Below are 19,266 nucleotides of genomic sequence, written 5' to 3'. Positions count from 1 at the left end.
ATTCGCCCCAGCCAACATGGCCAGTGGCCAGCAAGGATAGGAGTCAGAGTCCAACAACATCTGAACCGTTTTGGGGAGGGTTGTTCTGACGCTATCAAATGTGTGGATTGGTGTTCTGCAGCAACTTTAGCATATTGTACAGTTGGTATGGGGAATCTCAGGATGTTACTGAACTAGAATTCCCATCATCCCTGGCCATTGGCCATGCTCACTGGGGCTGATGGGAGTTGTAGTGCAGGAGGGCTGACTATTCGCCACAGCTGGTGTGCCGCAGCGATGTGTCGGTTCTCTGGTCGGTTGCGAAGCCCTGTGGGCTGGATGATGTGGGGATCGATCTTCATTGGGGTTGATGCTTGGAACAGCTTGATCATTTAGTATCCTTCTCCAGCTGGATGAGTAAGTTTCTGCCACAGGTGTCCATTTTGAATTATTTTAAAGCTCATCCTCTGTTGTTGTTTTTTAATGTTTTGTAACTGGTGTTTATTCTTAGCTGTTTTTAATTACATATTGAGCACATACATTTGGGACATGTATGGAAGGCAATTAATTAAATAGTATTCACAAAATAATAAAATCACCGCCATCTTCATCCTGATAATTTTGGCTCTCAGAACCTTATCAGGAAGCTTTGCCTTCTCATTACACCTGAACCTAGGATCATTGAGGTTTGCTTCTTCTTCCTGTCACGAGCTCCATGTGCCATTGAGGAGTTGGCAGCCCTAGATGCTGGCGGAGGAGAATGTATTTTGGAATCTTGACTTTTAGGCCTTGCATTTGCTGCTGAGCCTGCATTGCTTTTTTATTAATGTTTAATTGTCATAAAATGGTTCTAAAACATTTAAATGGTCTGTTGACTGCAAATAAAGAGATGGTGGTGACGATGCTATTAGCCGAATATAGATCTCAGCCTTGCTTGCTAGTTAAGGGCTGGTCCCTTGTGTTTTGGGAGAGGAGTTTTCACGCTCCCCAACAAGCCACAACAACTAGCTGCCCATAAGCTATTAGGAAGAACTTCCTGGTGGTGTGAACTGTTCTTGTCAGGAAAAGACTGGTTGTGTTAGAGAGGTAAGCAGAGGCTGGATGTCCACCAGTATCCATGGCTTTCCTGAACTGGTAGAGGGAGTTGATTTTTGATGGCCTTTCCAACGCTATTATTCTGTAAGCAGTGTAAGGTATTCAGAAGTTGGAGAAATGGGTCATCATTTGGCCCTGTCTCTATGTGCCCCTGCTTTCAGCCTTCCTGGCTTTGGGCCTGATAGTCATATACTTGTCAACTGTTCTGATTTGACCGGGACATCCTGGAATTACAGAAGCCATCCTGGCTTCTGATTGGATCTTGAGATGTCTCTTTTTGGCTCCCGTGCCTCTCTTTTCCCACCCACCCACCCTGCCTGCCTCCCCCTGATGCTTGCCCACCCAAAGCGGAAACACAACAAGTGCCACTTCCAGCTCTTCCTCCTCCCCTATAGAGATACGGAAGAATGTAGACCGAAGCGCTGCTAGCACTTCTGGCCTCCAAGAAAAAAATTGGATATCCACTCTCTCAATGCAAGAGTGTACCTTGGAGGACGGGGGGTGGTTCATCACTGAGTGGCTAAGAGCTGGAGTGGCGCCATTTTGCACCATTGATATTTGGAGTTTCCAGATTGTTTACCGGAAGTTTAGGTTGCATTGTGACTCTACACCTTTCCCTATATTTATGTCTGTCCCCCTTCACGCCTCTCAGCCACCAATCAGCGTGCTGCTGTCTACCCAGCGTGCTGCTGAAACTTTGGTGGGTGCAGCCCCGAAAGACACACGTCCTGATTTTCCTCTGCGGTATGTTGGAGGGTATGCAATGAATCTCATGCAATCTCAAGCAAGAGCTTATGTCTCTGTCTCCCTTCTTGCAGGGCGACCATAGATGAGGTGGAAACGGATGTTGTGGAAATAGAAGCCAAGCTTGACAAGGTAAGTTGGTGGAGCTCACACAAACACGCACAGAGGCAGGCAAATCCAGTGGCAAGGTGGTTAACAAATATGTGACCTCGAGGTGCTTCTGGACTCCAACTCCCATCCTGCCTGACCATTGGCCCATGCTGGGAGTTGGGAGTCCATGAAGGGCCTGTGAAGAGGGATTGACTGTTAAACCACTGGGAATTGTGGCTCTGGGAGGGGAATAAGGGTCTCCTAACAAATCTCAAGGAACACGGGTGGTGCTGTGGGTTAAACCACAGAGCCTAGGACTTGCTGATCAGAAGGTCGGCAGTTCGAATCCCCACGACGAGGTGAGCTCCCATTGCTTGGTCCCTGCTCCTGCCAACCTAGCAGTTCAAAAGCACCTCAAAGTGCAAGTAGATAAATAGGGACCGCTCCGGCGGGAAGGTAAATGGTGTTTCCGTGCGCTGCTCTGGTTCGCCAGAAGCGGCTTAGTCATGCTGGCCACATGACGCCAATAAAGCGAGAAGAGCACCTCAACCCCAGAGTCGGCCACAACTGGACCTAAATGTCAGGGGTCCCTTTACCTTTACCTTAACAAATCTCAGCACCCTTAACAAACTACAGATCCTCCCAGGATTCTTTGTGTGGAAGCCGTGACTGTTTAAAGTGGCATCATAGCGCTTTATGTGACTGTGGTCTGTATCTCAGTTGTTTTAAAGCTGTTACTTTTTTTCTTTTTTTCCCCTACTGCTGCATCCCTGGATGGCCTATTTTTGCTTTTTTAGGACTATTGTGCTAGATTTCCCTACACTTTGTTACGTTTCTAACAATATTTCAGGGGTTTCCCTGGCTGCATGCGCCCCCTTCCCAAAGGCACTGGTTTGCATCTAACTCTAGCCCTGGACCCACAGACATTAATGAGCTTGACTCACTTGGGTCCTTTAATTTCAGTGGGCCTCCTCTGAGTAGGGCTCGGGTGGGTAGAATTCCTCCCAAAGCATCTGCTCACAGCAAACGGCATGCAGCTCGGTCTGCTGTGTGTGGGGACCGAACAGCGTTGCAGAAACTGCCACGTTGCAGAATACGCCTCCCTTTCGCTTCCAGAGGCTTCCTCCAAGCCACGCTGGTGTGTCCATCTGGGAGCCAGATGTGGCCGGCAGCTGCATCTTTTTGGGTTTTTCTTTTTTCGTTCCCTGGAATCGGATGCAGCAGCTCGGAGACGTTTGCCAGCACCCATTTCTCGGCCCTGCCAGATGACAGAAACAGAGGGAACATGAGTGGAGCAGCCAAAGGTTATTCTGTGTGCTGGCTCTGACTTGCACCTACTTCTCAGCCTTGGGCAACTCTCCTTGCCCTCTGTTTACTTATTTGGAACATTTGCACTCTGTCATTCTGCCAAAAAGGCTCGCAGAGCAGCTTGTGAGTAGCAGTTTAAAACAAGACGGTTTCTGCTCACAGGTATGCAGTCTAAAAATGCACGACACACACGGGGGAAAAGAGACAGGGAAGGAAGAGGGCGGAAAAGCAAACTCAGGCGCCAGTTATTGTTGTGCCCATTTCTGACCGATGCCCCTTGTCCCACACTTCTTTCCTTCGCAGCTGGTAAAGCTATGCAGTAATATGATAGATGCCGGGAAGGCCTACCTCATCACCAACAAGCATTTTGTCGGAGGGGTCCGGGACCTTTCACAGCAATGCAAGAAGGACGAAATGATCTCGGTAAGCAGACGGCATGCAGCACTGCCCCACTAAACCCCAGATCTATGAGGAGCTAAAGGGTGATGTGCACAGGGTGCCTGCCCTCTCAGCACTGAGCCATTAGAGCCGGCCCTACCCTTAGGGAGAGGGAGGCAGCCACCTCGGGAGGCTGATTTTAGGCATCGTGAAAGAGCGTGATTTATTATTGCTCTATTCTTACTGAAAGGGAGAGGAAGTGGCTTAGACTGGACACCTTAAACAGTGTGTGTGTGTGTTTAACATTTGCTGCACTGCCTCAGGCAGCAAAATACCATGGGTGGGCCTGGGCGGGCAAACTCTACTAACCTACCAAAGTGGGCAGGATTGCCCCGGGAGGCCAAAGAGATTACCTAGGGTTGTGCTCAGAGGCAAGGGGGTGATAGGAAGGCGTAAAAAACAAACAAACAAACCAACAACAACCAAACAACAACCCCCCAAATCTATCAGACTTTGGAAAAGCTGGTATCACTGGATCAAGTTCAACCATTTTGTTGAATTCATTGAACTAAATAGTTTTCATTGGATTTTGAATAAATGTGAAATGAATTGTTACTGTTTTGGATTTTATGGTGTTACCATCTTCCTTAGTGGGTTGTGCAAACTGCTGTTCTTAATAATATTTTTTTATAGGGTAGGGGGCACTGGGGATGAGGTTATGGAACCAAGCGGGCAATGGTTTAGGAACCACTGTGCTAATGTGATGAATAGGATGCAGAGCACCTGGTGGTAGACTGAACGAGATTCAGTCTCTGGTATTTCCAGGTAGGACAGGGAGAAATCCCTGTCTGAAACGCCAGAGTCATTGCCTGCCAGTGTTCTTCAACTTTGGTTCCTCATACATTGTTGGGCTACAACCTCCACCATCCACAGCAAGCCACAGTCCACCCACATTTGGTACTGCTTTGAATGTTGCCTGCCTGCAACCCTGGAGAGCCACTGCTGATCAGTGTGGTCATTACTGAGTTAGATGTGCCCATGTTCTGATTCTGGATAAGGCAGCTTCCTATCTATTCATAAAATCTAATGCAGGGAAGCAGATTCAGCCGTTGAATTAGTGTTCCTGGAGGAGGGGTTGAGAATTAGATACATGTGACATTTGCACAACAATGCGGCAGTGACAACCATTTCTGAGCAAGGTCAATCTTGAGTATTTGAGAGCTGAGAATTTCAGCGTTTCCAGAGGAACACTGTGGGTTTGTGTTTCTTTCGTTTTTCATTTTTGCAAATTAAAGCACCAAATCAGACATGTGGAAAATGATCCTTCCTGCAATTGCAGGCGCATACACGCCATTTTCTGTATTTTTGCAAAAGGGGTAAATGCATAAAGCTGTTTGGATCTGGTAACTCAGGCTTAAGCAACACACTCTCTCTCACACACACACCAGGCTAAAAATATCTGAGGAGTCGGATGCCTCAAGGAATCGCATCTCTTTCTGAAAAGCCAGAAAGCAGAGATGATGCATCTGAAGTAGGTCAGCGAACATCCGCTATTTGGGAAGAGAGAGGATAAGTCGTTGCAGAGGGAACTGAACAAGAGTCGAGGCGGTACCTTTGGGATTGGGATCAAAAGGACTGGGAGAAGCCTCTTGAGTTCATAACACGAATTGGGGGTTGGGGGGGGCAGAATTTCAATTCATAGTGCATTTAAAGGTGGACCTACCTGATTTGCACAGGCCAAAAATAATACAAGAGCTGAAAGACAGCCATCCTTCAAAATCTGCACTTTTCCAATTTTTGCAATTCAGTGTTCTGGCCAAGTCATGCATACAAAAAATGCATGTAACTGGGGTAAAGTGTGCATAGAAATGCATATGAGCAAAAATCACATTACCCATACATTGTATTAGGGAAAATGTAAATATTAGGAGAAACATGCTTTGCAGATGTGTGTAGATTAGGCAAAATAGCCCCAGGCAAGCATTGTGTACAAACACGCATATAATTGGAGTAAATTGTACATATATATATATATATATATATATATATATATATATGTACAATATGTGTGTGTGTGTGTGTGTTTGTGTGAGAGAGAGATACAAACATTGAACATTATTGGGCAAAATGGTTTTGCAAAATTGTGTTTTATAGTCAAACTTGCACACAAATGTGTGTATATTTGGAGAAATATGCACTGCAATGCTGATGTGTATATCCCACACTGATGTGGCAGTGTTGGGAACTGAACTTGACTGGAAGAATGAGAAAGTGAAATGCACAGACTTCCGCATCACTGGTTCTGAGCTGCACCTCTGAGAACATCAGGCTGGATTTGCATGTTCATTTTGCTCAGGGAAGCACCATGTTCTTTGAAAAGTGGGGTCCTCTTTGCCCTGTGCACAGAGCACTTGTAGAAATCTCACCACAGCAAATTGGGGTTCACCATCACGTCCAGCCAGTCTCCCAAAGAGCTCAAGACAATGTAGATATGAGGGTCTTGTAATCTACGAAGTGGGTCTGGCCTGCAGACCCAACCCTTATCTCCTCTATCCACCCCCACTCCCCACAATTGTCCAAGTTTTATAGGTGGGTGAGGCTGACTGCAGGTGACCCAGGAAGTGAAGGATGAGCATGTGAGCAGAGGGATGTAGGGTTAACTAATTGTAAAATGACTCACCAATGGGAACCCAAGGGGCAGAGTTAACTGTGTATAGTGGTACCTCGGGTTAAGTACTTAATTCATTCCGGAGGTCTGTACTTAACCTGAAACTGTTCTTAACCTGAAGCACCACTTTAGCTAATGGGGCCTCCCGCTGCCGCCACGCCGCCGGACCACGATTTCTGTTCTCAACCTGAAGCAAAATTCTTAACCTGAAGCACTATTTCTGGGTTAGCGGAGTCTGTAACCTGAAGCGTATGTAACCAGAAGCGTATGTAACCCGAGGTACCACTGTATAAGGTTCTAAGCACATAGGGTTTTTTTTGGGAGGAGTTAGAGTTAGGGTGGTTAAGAAGACAGTCTGGAGTTAGAAAAGACAGAGAAGATAAGTCTGTGGGTTGGGCTAGTCTGGTGTGAGAGAGTGAGAGAATTTGTTAAGAGGAGTCAGTCAAACGGTTGAGATAATCAGTCAGAAGGTATTAGGAAGGTATAGGTCAGTAAAGAAACTAAAGTTAAGATACTGACAGGAATATTATCTGAGAAACCATAAACTTGTTAATGTTTGTAAAATATTTTTTTTCTTTTTTTTGGTTCACTTTTAACCAACTCAGTGTTTTACCAGAGAGTAACGGGTTGGTGGCAGCACAGAAGTGAGCACAGTGGTGGCACAGGGATCAACAGACCGTTAAACGTCCGGGGATCCTGTGTGATCGCCACAGTGGTGCTTGTTGAGACTGGAGCTAAATTAAGGGGGGTTTACATCTATGTCCACCCCCCCACTCTCCCTTTCAGGCCTCTGTTCTTCTCTCACTGCCATGCCTCTCTTCCTTCTGCAGGAATGCCTGAACAAGTTTGGAGACAGCCTGCAGGAAATGGTCAACTACCACATGGTAAGTCACATCCTGCCAGGAGTTCCTTGGTGCGGTGCAGCTGTGGCTGCATTAAGTGATGTTTCGTAAACATTATAAAAGCCTTGCACACGCAGTGCCGTTAACAGACCTGAAGGTCGCAACTGAGCTACCTTGCTGATTGAGATCAAGGCTGATCTCTCACACTCTCCTGCCTCCGAGAGTGGACAGCACAGACTCTCCAGTGTCCAGGAAGTTCCAAGGAGCACTGTCTCTTAAGGACATCAGATGAACTCTGCTATATTGGGTCAAAGGCCCTTTTAGCACCATATCATATTCCAACAGCGGCCAACAAGATCCTTCTGGGGAGCCCCCAAGCAGGACTTGGGGTGCAACAACAACTATCAGGGCACTTGGGTGGGGGCAGCTCTGGCGTTCTTGCCTGGCTCATGGTCTCTTCTGTTCCTGTGACTATGGAGGAGGTGGGGTGGTGGCACTTGAGAGCTGGACAGGAACCCAGACTGCTAGTGTGGGGACCTTTGGTCTTGGGGCAGGGGTGTCCAGCTCAGGATTGTAGGCAGTGCAGATGTGTGCTGGAGGAGTTGCTTCTCAAGGGAAGGCCCATAGCCCAGTGACAGAGCATCTGCTTTGCATGCCAAAGGTCCCAGGTTCAATCCCCAGCATCTCCAGGTAGGGTTGGGAGAGACTCTCTGTCCAAAACCTTCAGGGAAGTTTTTAATATGTGACATTTTAGTGTATTTTTCATCTTTGTTGGAAGTGGTTGGGGAAACCCAGCCAGATGGGCGGGGTACAAATAATAAATTATTATCATTATATTATTATTATAAACCCTGGAGAACAGCTGCCAGCCAGTGTAGACAATACTGGGGTAGGTGGACCAACGGTCTGACTTGGTATAAGGTAGCTTCCTATGTCCCTGTCTTAAGGGGAGTGGCTGTAGCTCAGTGGTAGAGCATCCAATTTGCATGGAGGAGGTCCAGGTAGGGCTGGACGGCTGCTGCCAGCCAGTGTGGCCAATACTGAGCACATTGGACCAACTCAGTGTGAGACAGCTTCCTTAAAATTTAAGGGAAAGGGTCACAGCTCAGGACTGGAGCACCTGTTTTGTTCTATCCCAGGCAAAAACACTTGAGGAGGGGTCCTAAGCAGAAGGGCATGGCCTAGGAAGGAGGGGTGTGGCCTGGGGAGGGTCCCCAGGGCCAGCTGGAGAGGTCTGGAGGGCTGCATTTGAACTCCCCACCAGCTTTGAGATCCCCCCACCCCTGCCTCAAATACTGCTCTCATTCGATGCTCATTAATAATAGCATTTATATAGTCCTTCCTGTCTGTCGTTGCTGTGATCTGAGTTCACCCGTCCCTCTAGCCAGGGCGTTCCACATAAGCTGCTGAGTTAGCTCTTCAGCAAGCCAGGAACTGTGTCTGCAGAGTAACTCCAGACAGAGGGAGTGGACGGCACAGGACGACTGCCGCTCTTTTGGAGATGGGCGAGGGGGCTTTGAAATAAGGAAAGGTTTTCTCCCCCGTCCAGCCGCGGCAGGTCTGGGATGGTGCAGGCTGTGTTTCCGCTCCATGTTTCGAAATTTTTTGGGGGAAATCAGTCACCGGGAGAAAGTCTGGCAGGGGCGCCTAATCCTCAGGGCTGTAAAATCTGCGTCCAGAAGGGGAAGGCATAAAATGGTTTCCTTCTCGGTGACACTCCTGGGGTGAAGGAAGAGGGCCATGCAATCTCGACCTCAGTTTTTCCATGGGTCTATTGACATTCATTTTAGTACAGTGGTTAAGAACTTAATTCGTTCCGGAGGTTCGTTCTTAACCTGAAAGTGTTCTTAACCTGAGCTACCACTTTAGCTAATGGGGCCTCCTGCTGCTGCCGCAGCGCAGTTTCTGTTCTCATCCTGAAGCAAAGTTCTTAACCCGAGGTACTATTTCTGGGTTAGCGGAGTCTGTAACCTGAAGCGTCTGTAACCTGAAGTGTATGTAACCCAAAGTACCACTGTAGTGGTATGGACTTGGCCTCAGTAAATATTAATTAGTTTTTATTCTTAATTATTTAATATGCCACTTAATGCCCCAAACAGGATTCTATCCAGTTGCACAGGCAATTAAAATATAAGCATTAGTTATTAGAATATGCAATAGGCAAGAACAGTAAAACAACACAGCAATTAAAACAGGAAGCGCAGGTCTAGATTGCGCTGATAGGATTTCATTCATTTGCTTGCTGCTTTTAGATCCTGCCTTTCCTGCAAGGAGTTCAAGGCAACATATACATGGTCCTCAGTTGCTCATTTTATCCTCACAACAGCCCTGTGAGGTAGGTTAAGCTGACTGGCCCACGGTCAGTGGCTGAGTCAGGGTTTAAACCAGAGTCTCCCTTGTTGTAGTCAAATGCTCTAACCACTTCACCACACTGACCATTAGGTGCAGATTTGGCACTGAGTAAAGCCGAGCATTGAGAAGGGGGCCACCCATTGTTAAAAACATATCTAAGGAAAGGTCCTTGTAGGTTGGGGGGGGGGGAGAGAACCTCAGGTCAGGGGCCTAATGCGGCCCTCCATGTGTCTCTACCTGGCCCTCACAATTATCCCCAGGCCACACACCCCTCTCCTCAGGCCACACCCCTCACCTGTCCTGTTTTAGACTACAATTTTTTTTGCATGCCTCTAGCTAGTCTAATGCCTCTAGCTTGCCTAGGAGGGGGGGGGTGAGGTGTACATTGGTTGCTCCACCCACTGTAGCCCCCGGCCCCTCCCACCACTGGCATGCGGCCCTTGGAAGGCTGCCCAGGAGGGACTGCGGCCCCTGGGCTGGAAAAGGTTCCCCGTCCCTGTTGTAGATCTTCTCAGCAGCCTCTATATCCTTTCAAATGCACCACATCTGGGCGCAGTTAGCTGTGATTCTAAAACTAGATGCCCTCCCTTAATGGAGAGAGACAAGAGACGGTGTAGGAAAAAAATCTAGGTCATACACACACACACACACACACACACACACACAGCCCAAACACCCTTCAGTTCGTTCAGCTTTCAAGTTTGTGCATCTCCCGCTGAGCAGCAAGCTTAAAATACTCGCAGGGCGTTGGATTGGCATTTGCGGGGGATAATTTCTATTATTTTTTGAAAAGTTGTTGGTAGCACTGTGCCGAAATCTGTCCTCCCCCAGATTTTCAGCAGATAATTTCCAAATGCAATTTATTTTCCCGTTACTGGTGGTTGGGAGGGAAACACGGGGGGGGGGGGAGGTGTATTTTTTAGTTCAGCACCAGTTGTTAGCGAATGACAGGGATGGGGAACAACAGCAGGCCTGGGGGAATCAAATGAGGCATTCTGGACCTCTCTGCCTGAGCCTCAGGACTCTTTTCAGGCCACGCCCCCTCTCCTCAGGCCACGCCCCTCCACAGCCCTGCTCTGAACTCTCCTTTGGGGGTTCTTGTGGCTAGCTGGGAAGCATCCTTTAGTTCTGATCATGCCTCTTCCTGCTTGCCTGGGTGGAGGACAGAGAGGGCTGTGTTTAGAAATTAGCCTGCTTTAGAAAGGTGAGATCTGCATCCGTGGCTGCACCCATCTCTGCCTCTGGTCACCGGGCCCAAGGCTCCCTGTTGCTGGAGCCTGCAAAGCTTTTTGCTTTTTGCCGCAAGGCTGGCAGGTTGGGTGCTGGACGAGCCTCTCCTAGGAGAGTGTCCAGACAGAGGCTCCCTTGGAAAAGGTTAGATGGACCAGTGTGCAACATTTTATGTACCCTCCCCTGAGTGCTCCCAAACCTGCAACGCAGGTTTCAGCCTTTGCTCATTTTTCTCTGGGCCACACCTTCAGTATAGAAATTTGTGCATACCAAATTGCTAAGGAATACATTGGAAAGCAAAAAGAAGCAACAACCAGTGCTATATAACATAGAGCACAACTACTTTATAATATAATACAGCTACATAAGAACATGAACCAAAATATAATTCTAAACAAACCTCTTGCATATTCTGCAAATGAAAACATTTTTTATACTATACTATTCTATTCTATTCTATTCTATTCTATATGGGATGCGGGTGGCTCTGTGGTCTAAACCACAGAGCCTAGGACTTGCCGATCAGAAGGTCGGTGGGTAGAATCCCCGCAATGGGGTGAGCTCCCGTTGTTCAGTCCCTGCTCCTGCACACCTAGCTGTTCGAAAGCACGTCAAAGTGCAAGTAGATCAATGGGTACCCCTACAGCAGGAAGGTAAACGGCGTTTCCGTGCGCTGCTCTGGTTCGCCAGAAGTGGCTTAGTCCTGCTGGCCACATGACCCGGAAGCTGTACGCCGGCTCCCTTGGCCAATAAAGCGAGATGAGCACCGCAACCCCAGAGTCGTCCACGACTAGACCTAATGGTCAGGGGTCCCTTTACCTTTATACTATACTGAAATGTTTAAATCCTTCTTTGATTGCCCTTGAATCTTCCTGCCACACTTGCCATCCTCTCCTGCCACATCAATGCGGCATGCCACACCCTTTGAGAACCACTGGTTTAAAAAGCATTATTCAGAAGAGTGGTTTTCCACAACCCACTGAGGAAGATAACAACGCAATAAAATTCCAAACTGTAACAATTCATTGCACATTTGTTCAGAATCCAAGCGAAAGAATTTAGTATAATTATTTTGACAAAGCTGATGAACTTGGTCCGGCGATACCAGCTTTTTGAAGCCTCTTAGGGTACCTCCTGCCACCCCCTTGCCTCTTAGCAGCGCCCCCCCCAAGTAATCACACTGCCCCCTGTGGTAGTGGGGAGTACTGCTCACTTTGGGAACTGCAGCTCTTTTCATAAAAGCACCTGTTTCTGCCTTCCACACCAAATGAAAAATACACAAAACTGCCACTGCTTGCAACTCTCCTTTCCCAAGGGCATGATGCTCCACACAGGGTCCTGCGCTCTCATGCGCGGAGATCTGTCTCCGGGGAATGTCTGTAGATTGACTCAAACATCTTTCTGCCGGGCGGCGAAGCCTAGAGCAATCTGGAGGGGGAGGAAAGTTATTTTTAGTGGTTTTTCTGTTTCTGTGCTTCGTGTCCCCCCCACACACTTGTGTGCGCATGGGGGCGGGATTTAGCACGTTGGCTCATCCCCTTGTCCCTGTGTAAAGGCAGAGGGAGTCGTGAGGCTGCAAGCAGCGCTCGCTCTGGGTGTGCAGCGCACGAGGGTTTGGCCTTTCAGTATCATCGCAGAGAGGCACCGTCTTCTGTGGCAGCCTAAGTACCCCCCAAATAGGCGTTATGTGGGAGCGATAGGGACAGAAAACGGGCAAGGCGGGGTGACTTCTGCTGGATCCCAAATCTGTTCAACTCGGTCATGTGACCCGTCAGCTTACCCTGGCAAAAAGGGGGTCACACTCTATTTCAAAGGCTTGTTTTCCTTATGCTGGGAGTACATTTTTCCAGCTTCCAATCCTTAGGATTTACGGGCTAGTTTCCGAGCCACAGGATGCGGGTGGCGCTGTGGGTTAAACCACAGAGCCTAGGACTTGCCGATCAGAAGGTCGGTGGTTCGAATCCCCGTGACGGGCTGAGCTCCCATGGCTCGGTCCCTGCTCCTGCCAACCTAGCAGTTTGAAAGCACGTCGAAGTGCAAGTAGATAAATAGGTACCGCTCTGGCGGGAAGGTAAACGGCGTTTCCGTGCGCTGCTCTGGTTCGCCAGATGTGGCTTAGTCATGCTGGCCACATGACCCGGAAGCTGTCTGCGGACAAACGTCGGCTCCCTCAGCCTATAGAGCAAGATGAGCGCGCAACCCCAGAGTCGTCCGCGACTGGACCTAATGGTCAGGGGTCCATTTACCTTTACCTTGAAGTCACACTCTATTTCAAAGGCTTTTTTTCTTTCTGCTGGGAGTACATTTTTCCAGCTTCCAATCCTTAGGATTTACAGGATAGTTTTCGAGCCACACATTTTGTCCCAGAAGTCATTTCGTGTAGGGATTTGTGAAGAGGGGCCATGTTGCACTTGTTTTGCATGCAGAAGGTCCCAGGTTCATTCCTTAGCATCACCAGTTAGTGGTGGGAAATATTCCTGCCTGAGACTCTGGAGCGCCCAGTAGGCAACGCTGAGCTAGACAGACCAGTAGTCTGAGTTGGTTTAAGGTGGTTTCGTAGAATCGTAGAGTTGGAAGGGACTCGTTGGATCATCTAGTCCAACTCCCTGCAATGCAGGAATATGCAGCTGTTCCATACAGGGCTCTAACCTGCAACCTTGGTGTTATCAGCACCATGCTCTAACCAACTGAGCTATCCAGTCAAAGTTTCCTATCTGTTTATTGAAACCAGCCCTTTATTTACAACCATGAGGACTCGCGCCTTACTTTTATCTTTGCAGGAAATGTCGTACCTCAGAGATAGACTCAGCGTAAGGAGGTCTTCTACATGCTCCTTCCTAAGAATGAATTCCTCTAGCATCACCAAGAAAAAGACTTCACTGACCTCCAGCTGTTTCAGACTACAGCTCCCTGGGGCTGATGGGAGTTGTGGTCCAAAACATCAGGAAGGCACCAGGTTAGCCAAGGCGCCCTGAGAACATTGGGAGATTCAAACATGCCTTGCTCCTGCTTCGGAAATGAGACTGGGCCTTTGGAAGTCCAAAACCCAGGAGAGAAATGCAGGCGTTGAGGGTTTGGGAAGTATCCCTGCAAAAAGCCAGAGCAGTCAGCGGTCTTGCTCCCAGCTATTAAAGTCTCTGCCAGTTACGGATCGATAGCCTTTACTGTTTCAGGCTGCTGCACTTAGGGTAACGCAGCAATGCAATGGCATTAGGGATCGCATCAGTGCAGTAGCTCATGGATCTTTCCTCTGGGCCATTAAATGGCAAAGTGGAACTGCTATCTCCTCCCTTCCTTGCAGGCCCTGCTGCAAAATGTCCTTGATTTTCCCAACAGCAAGGCAGTGATCCTGGTAGGAAGTGATGGGTGAACCTGACAATTTTGCATGTTTCCAATCAAAAGTTCATTTCCACATTAGTACATGCCGAGGGACTTCTGGCGGTGCCCTCATTGCGAGAAGTGAGGTTACAGGGAACCAGGCAGAGGGCCTTCTTGGTAGTGGCGCCTGCCCTGTGGAACGCCCTCCCATCAGATGTCAAGGAAATAAACAACTGTCTGACTCTTCAGAAGACATCTGAAGGCAGCCCTGTTTAGGGAAGTTTCTTATGTTTGATGTTTTGTTGTGTTTTTAATCATCTGTTGGGAGCTGCCCAGAGTGGCTGGGGAGGCCTGGCCAGGTGGGCGGGGTATAAGTAACACATTATTATTATTATTATTATTATTATTATTATTATTATTATTATTATTATTAATGAAAATCCACCTGTATTGTAGAGCAAATCATCAGTGCACAGCTGCTCATGGATGGAACGCTGGGTGGGCAGATCTTGATGTGGCTGTATTTCAGAGTTGGCACGAATGTTCTGCCTGTGCATTGTTTAAGAACACAGAAAGCTGTGTAATAAAGTGCATCTAGATCAGTATTGTCTACTCTGACTGGCAGCGGTTCGCTAGGCTTTCAGGCAGGGGACATTCCTAACCCTACCTGGAGAAGCCAGGGATTGAACCTGAGACCTTCTGCATGCAAAGCAGATGTTCTGCCACTGAGATGCATCCTGGTCTCCTTCATGTTGGTTGAACAACAAGAGGAATACTGCTGATACGACAATAGTATCAAGATTGTGGGTGTGGGTGTGTGCATGAAGAGAGGTGGCAAATGGTGCATGCACAGGAATCTCCATGGAATTCGGGAAAGGAAATAAATCGATGGGGGGGGAATCTCTTTGCCTTCCCACAGTTTCTTGAGACATGGCCCCAGATTTTTGGCACCCCAGACTCTCGCTTAGCTCGCCTCTGTGGCTGGGCTAGCTTTGCAACCAGGAAGCTTTAAGGATTAGTCCCTGATCCTGGAGGAAAATCTCCATCCAAAGTGAGCAGCATTTGAGTGAGTCACATCCTGGAATCTTGATGACTTCTCTGGGGCTGAGAGATGGGTGGGAAGGCGAGACAGACTTTCTGGAAACTTTTTATTTCATATGAACCTTTCCAAGCATGGATCAGAAGCCCAAAAAACGACTGTGTAGTTAGAAATCAGACATTAAAAAATAAAAATAGTAAGCTGAGCTCTTTTTAAAAATTCCAATCAATTTAATTTGATTTTTTTAAAAAATAAATAAATGGAGGAGCCCTCTGCAAATCATCTCCGCAAGATATTGGCCAGTAGTCAATTCAATATTGCAGCTTATGAGAAAAGAGCTGATTTTCTTAAAGCATTGTGTTCAAGGGGTGTTTTACTCAGTGTAGACCTATTAAAATCAATGGCTCTAAACAGCCCCATGGTCATCGATTTCAGTGGTCTACTCTGAGTAAATCAGGGACGCGGGTGGCACTGTGGTCTAAACCACTGAGCCTCTTGGACTTGCCGATCAGAAGGTCGGCGGTTCGAATCCCCACGACGGGGTGAGCTCCTGTTGCTAGGTCCCAGATCCTGCCAACCTAGCAGTTCGCAAGCACACCAGAAAGTGCAAGTAGATAAATAGGTACCACTCCAGCGGGAAGGTAAACGGCGTTTCCGTGCGCTGCTCTCGTTCGCCAGAAGCGGCTTAGTCATGCTGGCCACATGACCCGGAAAAACTCTGTGGACAAACGGCGGCTCCCTCAGCCTGTAAAGCGAGATGAGTGTCGCACCCCAGAGTCGTCTGCAACTGGACTTAACTGTGAGGGGTCCTTTACCTTTACTCTGAGTAAAAACTTAGTTAAGTACCACCCTTAGAGTTTCATTCAGTTGAAATACACCTTCCCTCTATCCCATCCCATCCTCTGTGTGCCATTTGCAGTTGCACTCAGGTCCTGCTTCCAAGATTCCCACAGGCGTCGGGTTGAACAATGGGAGAACAGGATGCTGGACTAGATAGGCCATCAGCCTGATCCAGCCACCGGGCTTCATATGTTCCTGTCCCCACCTCCTTGATGCTGGTCTTGGCTGTTTTATTATATAGTTCTAGCTAAATGCTTATTGGTTCGATGTTTCTATGCAAATGGCTTTGTCAATTTTGCCTGACAAAAGGGGGCAGCCTTCTTTATATGGCGCCAGTAGAAGTTGGAGCATGAGAAGATGGTGCCCTCTACTGGTAGAAACGAGGAATTCAAATATAGGCAGACCTTGTTCAAAATATTTGGGAAGGGGTTCTGTGCAGAACATTTGGCAGCTGAAGTGCCTCTCAAAAAGACCCGAATGGGAGGGAGGAATTGGGGACACAGACGTTCATTGGATGAGGGGGCATCTTGGCCTCCCATCACACATCACTAGTCCAGAGGCTCAAGGAGAGCACCAGGTGCGAGTTTGTGTGTCCATCTTCAGACCAGAGGACTGGCCCTTTAAGACCCTTTAAATTCTCTCAAGGGGGTGGAGCTTGGAGGAGGTATAAAAGGCCTCTGTCCGCTCCCAATCTCTTTCAGAGCAAGTGGATCGCTGGGAGCTGTCCGTGGTCCAGCCCTATAGCCTTGCTGCTTTTCCTGAGCAGAACACAACAGGTTTGGGGGTGTTTCTCTTTTTTAAAAAAACCCAATGGTTTAAAAAGTGTTATTTACTGCAGTGGTTCTCAAACTTTTTTCTCCGGGCTGCACTTTCGGGGGGAAAATTTGCTCGTGCCATACCAAATTTTTAATTGATAAGAAATACATTGGAAAACAAAATGAAGTAACTCCTAGTAGTGCTTGATTTATAGCATAGAACAAAACTACATTAGAATATGATCACGGGGCATCCAAAAAGTGTAAAACAATGCATCTACATAAGAACATGAATCATGCCCAAAATATAATGACAAACTACAACTAGGATTGTCCTCGGTATTGCAAATTTAAAAAAACAACAACAGTGGTGCCCTGCAAGACGAATGCCTCGCAAAACGAAAAACCCGCAAGACGAAAAGGTTTTTTGGTTTTTGCGTCGCTTCGCAAGACGAATTTCCCTATGGGCTTGCTTCGCAAGACGAAAACGTCTTGCGAGTTTGTTCGCTTTTTTCCTAAAGCCGCTTGAAGAGGCGCAGTTGCAATGGACCATGCTTCGCAAGACGAAAAACATCGCAAGACAAAAAGACTCACGGAACGAATAATTTTCGTCTTGCAAGGCACCACTGAACATTGATACTATACTGCACTATACTGAAATGTTTAAATGTTTCCTTGATGGTCTTTGAATCATCCTGCCATGCTTCCCATCATCTTCTGCCAAACCAGTGTGACACACCACACCCTTTGAGAGCCAGTTTTATTGCCTTAAAAACCCCCCACTTAAAATGAAGCTTTGCTTTGCAATGGGAGAGAAATTCAATTGAATTCGCAGTTTTGTGTGTGATGGCACTCATGAAGCACCATTGCCTCTTTTCTTTGGCTGTCCTTAGTAGCCATTTTGTGCCGACACCCATAGCACTTCTGTCAAGATGCGAGCACCTCCTTTAAAAAATAATAATACAATAAACCACACTGGCCAGCAGCCTGCTTCTATACACCAGTTTCTGGGGGTCACAAGTGGGCAGAGCGATTTTGGACTCACAGGTACTGTTGGCAGTCTTTTCAGAGGCATCTGGTTGGCCACTGTGAGACCAGGATTCTGGGCTAGGTGGGCCTTTGGCCTGATCCAGTAACCAGGAGAAGCGGTGCTGTCGTGCTCAAGTTCTGCTCTCTCTGACACCAGAATGCAGGACTTTGGCCTGATGCAGCAGGGCTCGTTTTATGTTCTTAGAGGTGGTTTTTGTTGGTTATTTGCAGTTTAGTAGTGCTGCAGAGAGCTTGCTGGGGAGACCATAAATAACAAGGAACTCAAAAATAACTTTAACAAGGTTTTAATAACAAAACAAAAACTCCTTTTACACTAAAGATAACAACAACAAACATGACCCAACCACCAACCCATCCTCCAGGGTAATGAGAGAGCTAGGTGCTGCTCCTTATATACCGTATTTTTTTGCTTTATAAGACTCACTTTTTCCCTCCTAAAAAGTAAGGGGAAATGTGTGTGTGTCTTATGGAGTGAATGCAGGCTGTGCAGCTATCACAGAAGCCAGAACAGCAAGAGGGATTGCTGCTTTCACTGTGCAGCGACCCCTCTTGCTGTTCTGGCTTCTGAGATTCAGGATATATTTTTTTTTCTTGTTTTCCTCCTCCAAAAACTAGGTGCGTATTGTGGTCTGGTGCGTCTTATAGAGCAAAAAATACGGTACTATGCCCAAATGCTTAATTAACACAACCTAGCAGCACCTGCTATGTTTCACAGCTCAAGACTGGGTCTCGTTATTTGCCCTGGCCCTTAAAGACATACACAACTTGTGAAACAATAATGAACCTTGGCATTTTACAGTGACCATTCAAGAGTTTTATCCTATTGGGAAGCGTTTCTGGGGCAATCCCTAGAAGAACACCACTTTCAGCAGCACCTCTGCTCCCGTGCTGTCTGGTGACATTTAAGATCTTCGATTAAGTGAGTTTTCTTCACATATTCTTACTTGCTTTCTCTTCCGTGCTTCCTCTTTCCCTCTGCCTTAGATTCTTTTCGACCAGGCTCAGAGGTCTGTCCGGCAACAGTTGCACAATTTCGTGAAAGAGTGAGTATCTGTTTCTTTTCTGTGTGTATATTTTGAAGGAGGGGAGGGCCGAATCTGTCATAGTGGATCACAGCACATGCCATTGATAATAACCAGGTGAGATCAACTGGAAGATCTGTTAGGATGGCTGTAAGGATGGGCTGCGAAGTGGTGGTGGGTGGGGGTCCCCCAGGAATTACAGAAGCACATCAGTTTGAACTGATGACTGCAGAGGAGAACCGCAAACCTAGGTGGGTGGAAGAAAGAAAGAAAAGGATGTCTGGAATCCTGAACAGGAGTATTCTGTTCTGCAATGTTTGGTTGCAGATTGTACATGTGTGAGTGTGGGGAGGGGCCTATATCCAACTGCATCTTGCTCCAGAGTATACCCACTGAAATGAGTAGACCTAGTTAGTCATGTCAATTGATCTACTCTGAGCAGGATGCAATCTTAAATATCCTGTTGCTTTTTTAAGTAAAGTGGGACGCGGGTGGCGCTGTGGGTAAAAGCCTCAGCGCCTAGGGCTTGCCGATCGAAAGGTCGGCGGTTCGAATC

The 19,266-nt window shown here is 47.5% G+C and overlaps 1 protein-coding gene across 4 annotated transcripts in view; it reads left to right on the top strand.

The window, feature by feature from the left end:
• Positions 1-19,266, top strand: part of ACAP3 (ArfGAP with coiled-coil, ankyrin repeat and PH domains 3) — a 146,946-nt gene that overhangs the window by 59,597 nt on the left and 68,083 nt on the right. For all 4 annotated transcript variants that reach the window (XM_083752551.1, XM_083752550.1, XM_083752553.1 and 1 more), the window contains exons 2-5: positions 1,893-1,950; positions 3,520-3,639; positions 7,093-7,146; positions 18,673-18,731. In XM_083752551.1, coding sequence (XP_083608677.1) covers positions 1,893-1,950; positions 3,520-3,639; positions 7,093-7,146; positions 18,673-18,731 — 291 coding nt within the window. The remainder of the gene's footprint in view (positions 1-1,892; positions 1,951-3,519; positions 3,640-7,092; positions 7,147-18,672; positions 18,732-19,266) is intronic.

The sequence above is a fragment of the Podarcis gaigeae genome (assembly GCF_964106915.1).
Source record: "Podarcis gaigeae genome assembly, chromosome: 8".
NCBI classification, from domain to species: Eukaryota; Metazoa; Chordata; class Lepidosauria; order Squamata; family Lacertidae; genus Podarcis; species Podarcis gaigeae.
The sequence above is the reverse complement of the archived record's forward strand: the minus strand, read 5'-3'. Positions and strand labels throughout refer to the sequence as shown.